Source organism: Parasteatoda tepidariorum, chromosome 4 (assembly GCF_982258835.1).
Source record: "Parasteatoda tepidariorum strain Cologne lab strain chromosome 4, Ptep-v5.0, whole genome shotgun sequence".
Lineage (NCBI taxonomy): Eukaryota > Metazoa > Arthropoda > Arachnida > Araneae > Theridiidae > Parasteatoda > Parasteatoda tepidariorum.
Window position 1 is genome coordinate 8979964 of NC_141758.1, and position 14556 is coordinate 8994519.

Consider the following 14556-nt stretch of genomic DNA (forward strand, 5'->3'; position numbering starts at 1 on the left):
CTAATTTCTTCTCATTTTACTCCCTTTTCGTCATAATTGTGTCCACATATTTTATATTAAATTGTCATAATTGTGTCATAATTATGTAATTTGTCATAGCCTTGTCAATTATTGTCAGAACTATATCCACATATCCACATCCTATATCCACATTTTGTTGGGTATTTGTGATAGGATAAAAGGATTGAAATTTGAAACTGTATAAAATAATTTTTAAAAATTACAGCAAAAGAAAGATAAAATAGAAACAGAAAAATTATGACTTTTAATGATTTTTCTTTACAATATAGGGGATCAAATAACTTACATTGTTTCTCAATGGCATTGAATAATGGAAATAACTTGAGATATGTGTTTCAAAAAATAGAATAGCTCATAATGGAAATAATTTTTAATTCCGTTTCTAGAACTAAATGTGTGTTTTCTAATTTAATGCAATAATCATTTTTGTAGTGTTTTAAATATAATCATCGTATGTCTTAATTGATTTGATTAGTGCTTTTTAATAAAAGTAATGTAGGAGATGAAAATTCTTGTTCATTTTTTACAACAGAAGAGAAGAAAAAAATTTATTCTCTTTTCAGCAATGAAAAGTAAAAATGCATGTTTTTTTTAACATTAAAACGTAAAAATTCTTGTTTACTTTTTAACATTAAAAAGTAAAAATTCTTGGTTACTTTTTAACATTAAAAAGTAAAAATTCTTGTTTTCTTTTTAACATTAAAAAGTAAAAATTCTTCTTTACTTTTTCACATTGAAACCTAAAATTCTTGCTCACTTTTTAACATTAAAAAAAATTTTGTTTATTTTTTGACATTTTGAGTTAAAAACACTTTTTCACTTTCTGCATTAAAAAGCAAAATTCTTATTCACATTTTACATTAAAAAAAGAATTCTTATTCCTTTTTTAACATTGAAAAGAAAAAAATATATTATTTGCTTTTTAACATTGAAAAGTAAAAATTCTTGTACATTATTTAACTTGAAAAGGCAAATTGTGGACAATATCTACATTTTTTTCGAGTGGATATTTCAAGTCATTTTCTCAAACATGGACTTAGAACTTAGTCCGAAATAAAAAATTTGTGCGATTCTTCTTTGCTAACTTATATTTATTTATTTAGAATGGCCTTCTTTCAACTCTTCCATTTCTTTCGACGACTGCTGGTGCTTGGGTGTCATCATACATTGCTGACTATTTAAGAAAGTCCAATAAGCTCTCTATAACGTTCATCAGGAAGTTGATGAACTCCTTAGGTGAACTCACATATATTTTTCTGCCAATTAAAACTATTTTTCGATGCTCTGTCGCCAAGGGAAATTAAAAAGCCATAATTTAAGTGTCTTTCACATAAAGCAATGCGGTGATTTTAAATTATAATCTTGTCCTGATGATTTATGTGGGCCTTAGAGCAGGGGAATTTTTTAAAAGTCATTAAACTTTTTTAAAACTCACCAATTCGGCAATTAGCGAGTTTACATTACATTATGTTAAAAATTTTCTCGTTTCCTTCCATTAGTAAACTAACAGAAAAATGTTTTAAAAAAGTTGATAATTTTAGTCTCTTTAAATAGAGTTTTGCTATTTATTAATCTTCATTTGTTTATATTTTGTCGCCTGTAGTATCCTTGGATCAGGGATGCTACAGGCGACTTATTTTTAATTAAAAAATATAGAAATTAGCAACTTTTTCTTGCATGTTTTGCTTTAGATTATTATTGAAAGGGATCGTAAAATATATGAATATTTTGAAATACAAATCATTGGGGAATTTATGACTAAATAATTAAAGAAATAATAAATAACAGAAAAGAATTGAGTTTCTACCCCTTTTACATTTATTGTCGCCTGTGTCATCCCTGGTGGATAAATAATAATAATAAACAATTGTGTTTTTGCCAGAGATCAATTGATTTAATTAGTGTACAAATTACATTGTTATTTTTCATTTTCAGGTACATTTATACCGGCAATCGCTATGGTGGGAGTCACTTTTTGTGGTTGCCATCCGGTACTCATAATAACTTTATTATGCATCGCAATGGCGTTCGCTGGTTTTGCTTTATCTGGTTTCAATGTAACTCATGTGGATATGTGTCCAGACTTTGCAGGTGACCTATACATGTTTTACGTTTCTGAAAAAATATTAGTTTTGATTTTATTGGTACCGTACAGCACCGTTCAAACCTTTCCAATTAATTATAGTAATTGGAAAACGCTGCGAGCAACAACAAAAAAGTAAAATTTTCTGCTTCTTCGCTCACCCCTTACAGAATTTCCTGCTGGAATTTTAGTATTTGCCAATTTTAGTACACACATTTTGGGCATATATAATATATTTTTGTCTTAAGTATCATGAAAATCAGGCCTCCCAAATATTATGCTTTTTGCAAAATATTTCATAGAGTGGTAGGCATTTAAAAATCAAAAGTTTTCAGCATTTTTGGTAATTTTGCCAAGATTTTAATAGCCTCTATACGAAAGAGTTGGAATAAAGACTACTAACTGACTAACTAATCAAGTTTTTCTGAGTGCCTATCCGGGAATGGATATTTGCTCTTTCATCTAAATGGAAGAATATGTGGTGGAAGGGAAGGGAAGTGCTGCGTTAACATTAGGTTAAATCTCAGAATGAACAATAATTGATAATCAAAAAATCAAGTCTGGGTTATACATAAAAATAAATCGCAAGTTGATACAAAATACAGGGATAAAATTGATAAAGAAAAAATATTTACTCTATTTACAAAAGGGGAGGACTCTCTGTGACCCCTCTGTGTACCCTCGCCTTCCCCCGGTAGCTTCATTGGTGCAGAGTGCACAGTTCGTCTAGGGCAGTGGGGATAGTCATGATTATCCGAAATGCTTAGAGAGAACACAGTCGCTTAAGAAAAAAGCGGTTATCAGGCTGAAATTCTTATTGTTATCAATAAAATCAATGTCTAACAACTTATTGAACTCGCAAGTTGAACAATTTTTGGCACCTTTAAAAAAGGATGCAATGAGTTTAAAAAGGTACTCGTCTATTTTGTCGATTTTAAGGTCATTACAAAGGGTGTTATTTCTGACAAATCAGGGAGCCCCAGTGATTCGTGTTAGGGTTTTGTGTTCGAAGACCCTGAGTCTCTTTCTTTGTACATTTGTAAGCGCCCCCCAGGCCGGGGATGCGTAGCTGATCGGTCTGATGCACATTAGATAAATGTGCCTTTTCGTGTTTAAGGCCATGGCCCCATTGAAACCCATTTTAAATAGCAAAATGCATTTTGCTATTTAAAATGGGTTTCAAAGCTTGATAAGCAGCTTCAGCTTTTTTAAGTATATTGGAGACGCGTTATTTCGAATTTAGGGTGCAGTTTATAGTGATACCAAAAAAGTTTGCTTTAGAGACTTTGGGAACTTTTTCGTCGAATAATAACTTTTTTTTTAGTTGATAATTTTCTTTTAATATGTTTTACGAATAATGAGTAGGTTTGATTTGGAACTATTGATTTTAACCTTCCACCTGCTGCACCAGGTTTCAATATCTTTTACGTTGTTTGGTAGTCTTTTAATTGCATTATTTACACTTAAGGGTCTGCTGAGAATCGCGGAATCGTCCGCATAGAAGGCTGTTTGAATATTTATATCTCCCCTGTTAACTGGGAAGTCCGAACAGTATATGAGGAAGAGAATGGGCCCCAGAATGAAACCTTATGGTACGCCTGCTTGTATTTTTCTCCTTGTAGAGAAATGGTCATTAATTTTAATTTGAAATTTTCTACTGATTAAATAATTATTAATAATATGAACAAGATCATCAGGAATATTTTGTTGTATCATTTTATATATAAGACCAGTATGCCATACTCTATCGAACGCCTTAGCGACGTCCAACATGAGTAAGGCAGTGGCTTGTTTTTTGAAGAATCCTTCACTAATAAATTTAAGTATTCGAATCAACTGTTCAGTTGTAGAGAGGTTTTTCCGAAAGCCTAATTTGTACGTCCGGGAGAAAGCTTAATTGTGGGTAAAGTCGATTTAATAAAATTTTCTCCATGATTTTAGATAATGAGGATAAAAGACTTATCGGTCTGTAATTTTCTGAGTTCAGATGACTTTTCCCTGGTTTTGGGAATAAGATGATAGTAGCATGCTTCCAGTGATTTGGAAAATAACACTGTTTGATGCTTGCGTTGATTATATCAGTGAGTTCGTTCAGTCTTAAGGGGGGGGGGGTATATTTTTAATCATGGTATTGGTGATGTTATCGTAGCCGGGGGCTTTCTTCTTATTTAGTTTTTTGATGATGTTTTTGATTTCGTCATTATCCGTACAACTCATTGAGTTATTAATTTGATTTTTACTGATGTAGGTAATTTAGGTAGATGTAATTTGTTGATCTGAGGAATTATCATTTGGTTCTTTATTTTGTGAAAATCGTTCTTCGATTGAGTTTGCAAATATCTTTGTCCTGTCTTTGTCTGCATAAATTTTTCCATTACCACTGTTTAGAGGCATGTTTATTATTTTATTTGTTTTGAGGGATTTAACCATTTTCCATACGGAATTATCGCTTGTATTCATGCCAATGATTTTTTTCGTTCCAAACGTCTTGTCTGTATTCGGTAAGTTGTTTATTAATTGTTTTTTGGAGTCTATTAATTTCTGTTTTAATGGTAGGGTTACTTGTTTGCTGATATTCTTTTCTTAGTCGATTTTTCGTTTTGATTTGTTCCTTAATATAATTTGGTATAAATTTATAATCGGCTCTGAATTTTATCTCTTCTGTAGCTTCTGTGAATAAAGACTGTTTTAAATTAGCTTTTTTTAACTTCTAATTATTTAAACGTAGTGGTGTAGAAAATAAAATTAAATGGATAAAAAATTCCATAATACATGAATTTACGAGGGCTGTATATTTGTTGTGTACACTAATAGGTTACACGTACGTAGCAACGAATGCTTGCGTCGTGTTTTGACATTCCTAGGGAACAACTGCTCAGTTACATCTATGTAGGTAACCTGCGTGGTCGGTTCTGTGTCTTCAAAATGTTCATGTTTAACAATCGCCCATCGTGTATGAGGTAAGTGATGCGTTTTTAGTCAGTAAAAAACTTGCCTACTGCCTACATTCACCAGGCAGATTTGTGAAATTTACGAAGCTTCCTACTGGCATACCCACAGGAAATTTTGCTACTCTATGACCATGACTCTCTCCACAGCTCAGTCCAGAGCATTATTGAACTTTGTTTAGGCTGGGAAGCTACGAACCATCCCTCAATACATCTTTTCCGATGTTTGGCGGCGACCAGTACAGCGTGACGGAGACGTAAAAACGGTCTTGACCTCTTAGTTATCAGGGCAGGCGGCAACTTACTATGAAGAGGGTATTCTAAATCAAGTTAGGTATGATAAATGTTTGAGCAAACTTGGCAACTATTTTGAAAAGAAAAAAAAGAAACGCATGTAGAGTCAAAAAAATAAATTTGCTTCATTAAAATTTTCTTTTCTTTTGTTTTTATTTTCAAACAGTCTTCGTAGTTATCACTAGAATAGTATATTTATTCAATTAACCCTATCTGCTTAGGTGAAGTAAAGTTTCGAATAGCTTGTGTATATATATATATATATATATATATATATATATATATATATATATATATATATATATATATTGGCATAATTTGGGTTGTTTATGAAAATAATATTCATTTTACGTATTTAGGTACTTCTTATGCTATCACCAATTCAGTTGGAAATACTGCCGGCATCTTTGGTCCTATGAGTGTTGGGATTTTTACTTCCAGTGGCGTAAGTAACTTTCTTACTGTCTTAAAAGAAAACAAATTTTTTTTTAAATCGAAATTATTAAAACTTCTATGCAAAAAAACGCGCTTAAAAGCAGCAAAAATTTCACAAAAAAGATAATAAAGCAATAAAGAAAACGAAGGAAATAAAAATATGACAACCGAAGCCGACGTCTTCAGGGGGTACCGGCCCCGGTAGCCATAAAACAAAACCTTTTCTATTGAGGGTGAGACAATTGCCTAAAGTAACACCCTCAGTACCCAGAAGGTTTTGTATAGAAGTCCAGGAAAAACATGAAATGCAAAGAACCAATTTAGAAAAGTTGTTCATGTTTTTTCCTGGACTTCTATACAAAACCTTCGGGGTACTGAGGGTGTTACTTTACATACCAGATTCAAATATTTCTAAATTCTCGCTACTCAGATTGGTATTCAATTAACGGAAAAAAAACCAATATATATTGAATAACTCATTATATATTTAGGTATGCCAACTGCTCCGCTTTTAACGAAAGTTATAAAACATTTGTAACGTATTAAGTAGTAAAACTTGTAGCTAATTACTCTTTAAAGTGTCACAACATATAATGTATGAGAAGGGGAAGAATGGTTTACGTCCTCCATTTTTCACAAGATTCGACACCTGATGCATTTTGAGAGTGATTAGTAAGTTTTGACAAATCAAAAACGTAAAAAAAATGGTTCCCCGCGAAAGTTATTTAACATTGAAGATGAGAAGAACTGTGGAAAAACCCTTTCTGTATATGTAAAGATTAACAGAAAAGAATTAATTTAATGCTTCTCACACTATTGTATTGATTTATCTATATGAACCCCTTGGGGACGGGTGATTAAGAAAAGCATTCGTACAAAATCAGAATCAGGATGTAATTAAATAAAAAACGGTAACTTAAATGTAGTCGCTGCTAATTTGACAGACTTATTTTGCTTTTACTTTAATTATTGTTAATTCAATCACATATATAATCAATGTTAGTTCAAAGTATAACTAAATACTTTTATTTGAACAAAGTAATGGTGAGTTAAATAAATCAAACAATTATAACCCCACCCACAAATAAACTGCTAAAGAATTACTTTGATTACTAGTTTTATCTTTTTACCCTGGTTGATACGGTTTTATGCTGGCACGTATTTGTGACAGTCGGCGCGAAAGGGTTAATGAATTATTAGAAAAAAAATTTTTTTTTCGGTTATAATCGTGTAAGCCGATAATGAAATTATATTTCGTTGTGATTAATTTTTCAAATATTCAGCTAATAACTTTTATCTAAGATTTGAAATTTTTAATAATTTGTATTTTTTATTTAATGATTTGTTTAAATATATTTAATAATTTGTATTTTAAAATCCAGTATAATAATATTTCCTTTTACTGTATTTTTATGTTCCTTTATTGCGCTTTGTGTGTTTGTTATTATCTTCTCACTTACTGTTGCACCTTGCTTACATTAGCACATACAATACATTATGACTTGACTTAATTTTTCAAATTTTTTTTCAAATTTTCTTCTTAAATTTAGTTTTATTTTAAATCAAAAAACAAAATATTTAGAGGATTTACGTGAACCATTTATGCTTTTACTTATAGAAGAATAAATATAGATAAGTGTTATTGCTTATCATTATTAAATGACTGCTTGTAGATAATTATAGATAGTTAATCGATTCTCTTGTGGATAGTTAATCAAATGAAATTTTTTCTTACTGTTTATATTCATTTTATCTTAAAACAAAACATAATAATCGAAAATAAATAAAAATACAACAAACCTTTTACGAATAACAGAACTGTTATTCGTAAAAAGTATAATACGATATGATTATATATGAGCTAGAATTTCTAGTTTGCCTCAATGCAGACACTAGTGCTTAATTAGCATATCTACAATTAATCATAGCATCACAATTAATCTAGTGCTTAATTAGCATTTCTACAACTTATCATAGCATCACAAGTATTCTAGTTCTTAATTAGCATATCTACAATTAATCATAGCATCACAATTAATCTAGTGCTTAATTAGCATATCTGCAATTAATTATAGCATCACAAGTATTCTAGTGTTTAATTAGCATATCTACAATAATATCTGATCTCTACAATTATTCATAAACTTTTTAAACACATTAAAATAAAACACACGAGAAGGTGTTTAAATTTTTAATTAAAATTGATGCGAAATTCGGCAAATTCCATTTGCTTTTATAATTAGTTTGCATTTACTTGAATAATTTAGGCAGAGCTTTGGAAGTCTAGAAATAGTAAAGAGATTCAAATTGATACTTCCTTAAAAGTGATGAATAAACCTATATACGAAAAAAATCATTCTTCCATATGTTTTATAGTTATTCCAGTTTGCAGTGCTATCTGTTGACGAACTTTTAAGATTTTTTTTAAACTTATTGTGAAAATTTACATTCTAATTCTTTCTGTGTTTTTTTGACAAGGTTTTCACTAGCCTTGAAAATTTTAAAAAGTGGTTACAGAAATAAAACAAATATATATTTTATATATATTTTATAATATATATTTTAATTTCTGTGTAACCACCACTGAAAATTGTTCTCCAAAGAAAATATGTATGCATGACTAACCACTTAATGACTAAGTGGTATATTGAAATAAAAAATCTAGCATTAACCTAAATTTACTACCACTACTGAAACTTTTCAAGGACTGAGGGAAACCTTGTCTGATTAAGTTTTAAAACAGCTAGTCAGTAAGTAACATACAGTTATAACAACAAAAAAATTATGTTTCTTTATTTTTAGCCAACACTCGCCAATTGGAGCAAGGTGTTCTACACATCAGCCGCTATCTACGCAATTAGTGGCATTTTATTTGCAGCATTTGGATCCGCTGAATTACAGAACTGGGGATCAACAAAGAATGGTTTGAAGAAACCAGAAATCAATCCACCAAAAGAACTAAATGCTGGAAATTTAAAAGCAAATGTTTGAAAAAATGCTTCCCATTATTTATTTTGTACAGACAATATCACGAGGCAGTCGCTATTGCACACAATTCATTAAAAGAAATTTGAAAGCAACGTCCCCAATTATTTAGGCATTTATTTATTTTTGACATTAGTCGTACAATTACGCGTTCGCAAATAAAAGAAAGAAAATAAACTTTTGCAGTTTTGCTAGAAAAAGTTACTAACACGTTCCTTAATCTCATTGTCCATTTAAAACCAGTGTCACCATAATGCTTGCTTGAGCTCACCAAAGACGTGAAGATCATTTGGAGATGGATATGGACTGTAAGATAGGTGACTATGACCTTTCTATGTAAATTTTTGATAAAGTTCTTTTGTTGTATTCGATTTGCAGAATTTCAGCGTGAGTGTAGTGATTGAATGAAACATGTTGTTGTTTATTTTTCCACTTGATCCAGACCTCAGCTAGATCAAGTCCAGAAGACAGTTCACCCACAGAAATGTAATGAAACAGCACAGGATTTTCAAAGAGATCACTCTTCTCTAGCTCTAAACAGGAGAGCAAATTGTTTGGAGTAGATTGGTGCGAATTGCAATTAGGGCAAACATGAAACTGATTTTGTCCTTGCACGCATAAAAGTCTACGAGTATGTCTACTGATGACTCTAGTAATGGTGGTCTGTAATTTTATATCGCCCTTTAGCTCTAGGGCAGCCGCAGGATCTTTTTCTTGGTACAAGACATGAGCAGATGGAACCCTCCAGGTCATGTTATTATCAGCTATGTTCGAGAATATTTCACTATAGAAAAGAAGACCATAGAAAAGAAGACCATTCTTTTCTAGTGGTCCAGCAGAGCTCTGATTGTCCAGTTCATCGGCCATATCATTGCAGAAGAGGTGAACATGTGAGAAGATCCACTGCTGATGAATGTCATTATGTGCAGAGTATAACTTTATTTTTTAGTGTCTGAAACAGAATAAATCCTGACACCCATTTATCATAGCTGTAACTGTAACTAACTCATAAAGGAATAGCACTTGATCACCAGCACTCACGCTCGCTTTGGTCACACCAGCAACTACATTTTTCTAAATACCATAGTTTCGGCTCATTAGCTATTGTTTCGTTTTTTTACTGGATTTTATTTGGTATTTTACCCGTATACATGTTTTCCCAATCATCGAGAAATGATCCCTCCAAACCAAATTTTAAATTTAAAAAATTGTTTTATGATTGGAACGCTACACTTAATAAATGTCTGTCTCAATTTTTTATATTTATGTAATCATAAAAAACAATTCATCTATGTTTATTACGAAGGTTGATAAATCCGATTGTTACGATATAGGCGTTGTATCATGTAATTCGCAGTAACAGTGATATTCTCATTCTAAGGTGGCTTGGAAGGCTTAGTTCTAAGCCTTATTCTCCACTTGACTCCAAAAAAATTATAAGAGGGAAAGTAAACAGTAAAAAAAGAAGGCAAAAGACGTTGCACAGCTCCAATTTATTTTGTAAATTGTGTCTGCTAATATTTAATTTAATTTTTTTATTTGAATAGATAAATGATGTAAATTTTAACAGTTGAAAAACACTACAAGACTTCAATTTGTTAATTAAGAAAATAAAGTTAAAGTATATTTTTACTTACTAAACAGTTATATTTTTCTAAACTCTAATGCTTGGCTATTTTGATTAGTTGATCAATGTACAGTGGACAAAAAAAAAAACTTACCACTCTGAATAACTTATGATCTAATGATCGGATCTTCACGTTTTAGTAAGTTCAAATATGTTAATTAATAACTGCAGACAATATTTCAAGTTACGAAATCAGACACAAAAAACGTACTTTCTTCGAATTAACAAACCTTTTCATATGGATTGAAATTTCTTACCCCATAATATTGGGGGTAGACGCAATCTGGGAAATATGGTTCCAACAGTTTGGTCAGAAAACAGCTCTCAATAGTTAGGAACCCTTAATGCTAATATTACTTTTTGCATGTTTCGCCTTATCTCGATAAAATTTGAATCAAATTGAAAAATTTTTGCGCACAATTGTAAAACTCATTTATCCAAAGATGATTCCAAAAATAATATTTTGTAAATATTTTTTTCGTTATTTTATTTAAAAATGGTCAGAATTTTTTTTATTGGAACGTATACAATGTTTTGCATCATTTTAAACAATAAAATTTTACATGGCGAAATACAAAAATTTGAGCGTAATCGGTACAATAATTCCTGAAAAATTTAATTTAAAAAAAGTCAGGTACTTAAAAAGAGATTTCTCAGGAGCTAGTCAACCGATTTTGGTCAAATTTGTCATTTTACTAGGTAAAAATATGTTCCTTTAAATTATGCCGAAAATTGTATACCTTACAGTTCAAAAATCTTTCGACCATTTTTAAATAAAGTAACAAAAACTAATAACCATTTGCTAAAAATTATTTTTTGAGTGGAATTATTAAATTTTATAATTGTATGCAAAAATGAAAAAAAATAATTGAGATAGTTTTAATTAGCATTAAAGAGTCCAAACTTTTTACCGCTATCCTAACCAAACTATTGGGACTATATTTCTCAGATTGCGCCCACCCCCCTATATTGAAGAAATCCGAATCCCTCGAAAATAAAGAAAGTTTATTCAGAGAAAGTACGTTTTGGTACTTAAAATAGCACTAATTGATTAGCATATTTGAGGTCACCCTTTAGAACCATCAAAATTGAGTCCCAGTACGATTCCATGAGTCTAGTTACGATTATCCAGTTACGATTTCATCCTATCATTAGGTCAAAAGTTATTCCCAAAGTCCGTTCACTTTTTGCGCAATTTACAAAAAAAAAAGTTATGAATATTTAAAATCAATATTGCAAACTCGTTTTTTATTTTGAAGAACTATCAGATTATTTTTTTCGATTTCATTTCAATTCAACGACAAAATATTGCTTATTCTTTACTTATTTCATATTTTTGGACGACTTATTATTAATAAATTTTGTTTCAAAAACAAGGGGTGTCCGCAAATTGATTGTTAGATTCCATCTTCAAATTTTGAAAAATTACTACTTAATTTCTAATTTTTACCAACATTTTAGTGTTTTTTTTCTCTTTTATTATTCTTTGCTTTAAATAGCCTACTAGACTATTTTTAGACTGCATCGGGACTTTCACATTAGATTCTGAATAAATGAGTGCATCACGAATTTTATGATCACGACAATATCTCCATTGTTCTTTATCCTTCAGACGTTCATTAAATCCAATTTTTATTCAGAAGTTTCATGTCAACTCAAACAATTTTTGTATGCACATATTTTTACAGAACCGAAGGTGATGTATTCAGGCATTTACAAAATGTTATGTCATATATTTATGTGTATTTTGAAATAAAACTATTATAAGCTGTTTCATTTGTAAATTAATTATATGTCGTTCTAAAACTTTAATATTAACACTGTATGATACTTCAATTCAGGTTAAATTAGATAAAAAAGAGATGAACCTGGTTGAAATCCCGAGGATGGCTGGTTCATACGACTTCCGCACCCGTTTCGCACTGACTTAAAATATCCTCAGTAGTTGGCGGATCACGGATTATAGTCCACTTGTTGTGAGACTTACCTTGGAAGGCTTTCGTGGTTTACCTCTTCATGTAACACAATTGCGGGATAGTTTCATAAAAAAGTCCGCCACGAAGGCCCATTTCTTCCAATATTTAATACAGAAGTTCTTGGGTTCAAAATTACAAAACTACAAGGGTGAACATTGGCAGTCGTAAACTATATATATATATATATATATATATATATATATATATATATATATATATATATATATATATATATATATATATATATATATATATATATATATATATATATATATATATATATATATATATATATATATATATATATATATATATATATATATATATACATACACCGAAGAGCCATTATATTATGACCACCCTGCTAATAACATGTAGGATCACCTTTAGCCCTCAAAACTGCTAGCACCCGCCGAGGCATTGATTCCACAAGGTGCTGATAGGTAGTCTGAGGTATCTGGTCTTCAACTGGTCCTCCAATTCCCTCACGTTGCCGCATTGCGAGGGGGTAGCGTGGCAGAACGAATTTGGTTTTCCAAGTAGGACCATAAATGCTCTATTGGATTAAGGTCAGGTGAATGTGGGGGCCCAAGACATGACTTGAAAGTCACTCGACGATTCGACCCCTATGACATGGTGCATTATCTTGTTGGTAAACACCATCCCTTGCAGGAAAAACTGTTGCCATGAATGGGTGAACCTGGTCTGCAACTATGTTCAAGTAGCTTACAGACGTCAGGGATTGTTCTAAGAGGATTATGGGTCCTAATGTGCCCCATGAAAACCTGGGGCAGCCCATTGATATATATATATATATATACCGAAGAGCCATTACATTATGACCACGGAACCCACTCATGACCACTTAAAACTACTCTTTTTATCGCATGTGTCATAAATGCAGGTATTTGTTTTAATAATTCAAAGACTTAAAATTAATATAATCGTTATTATCAGGAAGCACTTTTAATTCTCTAAAAATTATTTAGTAAAAAATTCTCATATTTATTAGAATTTATCTGTAATCAAATTCGCAATTAGGGATATTTTTATAGTCGCAGTAATAACTCAAAAGAACATATTCCAGTTTAGAAAATGGAAAGCTATTAAGAGAATTATTGGTAATAATCCACGAAAAAACTTGTTTAACATTGTTAATAATTTTATTTAAATAGTCAGAGAAAACAGTATCAGTGTTACATACATGGTGTAGCGTTCCAACACAAAAACGCCACCACTTGGCGATAGCAGCGCCACTTATTCCCTCCGATATTGTTGGAAGATGTACTGTGAGCAAATAAACGATCAGCCTGAATAACTTTTGATCTAATGATCGGATCTTCACGTTCTAGGACTCTGGCTCGAGGGGTTGACCTCAAATATGCTAATTAATAACTGCAGACGATATTTTAAGTTACGAAATCAGACGCTAAAACGTTATTTTTCTGAATAAACATACCTTTTTTGCTACGTATTTGGTTCTTTGGATAGCCGCAATCTGAGATAAATGGTCCAAATAGTTTGATCAGGAGTGCGCTCTAAAGTTTGGACCCCTTAATGCTAATTTCACTTTTTGCGTATTTCACTGTATCTAGAGAATTTTTTAAGAGAGTTGAAAAATTTTTTTACACAATTATAAAATTCATTTATCCTAAGATGACACAATGTAAAAAAAAAAATTTTTTAGTAAATATTTATTATTTTTCATTATTTTATTTATTAATGGTCGAAAAATTTAATTCAATAATTTGATTATCATAAGGTATAGAAATTTTTGCATCATTTCAAAGAATATAATTTTACACGGCAAAATGCACGTAATCTACGTTCGAATATTTTCTAAGAAATAGAATTTTAATTGTTTGACTTTAAGATATCAAGATATTTGAATAAATATCTGACTTTTTCAAGTCGCCTGATTTGCAAAATTTTCTGCAATCTAACTTAAAAATATATTACTCAATTTAATAATAATTTTTTAGCCAGGTTTTTAACAATTCAATGGAATGGATACTAAGTGCCCCCACTTCTCTGCTATATAAGACGGGGCAGGAAGAAGGTCATAATACATTTCAGATTATGATGCGATACGCTAAGGTCATATGAGTTTTGTCTTGCGTTGCATGCGTTGCGTATTTTCAAGGGAAAAGAAAAGGTTATATGCATGCATATAAACGTATACATTTT

The 14556-nt window shown here is 31.0% G+C and overlaps 1 protein-coding gene across 2 annotated transcripts in view; it reads left to right on the forward strand.

Moving 5' to 3' along the window:
• Positions 1 to 8861, forward strand: part of LOC139426790 (putative inorganic phosphate cotransporter) — a 40788-nt gene extending 31927 nt beyond the window's left edge. For both annotated transcript variants that reach the window (XM_087160607.1, XM_087160608.1), the window contains 4 exons: positions 1125 to 1257; positions 1957 to 2112; positions 5706 to 5791; positions 8584 to 8861. In XM_087160607.1, coding sequence (XP_087016733.1) covers positions 1125 to 1257; positions 1957 to 2112; positions 5706 to 5791; positions 8584 to 8772 — 564 coding nt within the window. In that variant the 3' untranslated portion in view covers positions 8773 to 8861. The remainder of the gene's footprint in view (positions 1 to 1124; positions 1258 to 1956; positions 2113 to 5705; positions 5792 to 8583) is intronic.
• The last annotated feature ends 5695 nt before the right edge of the window (positions 8862 to 14556 follow it).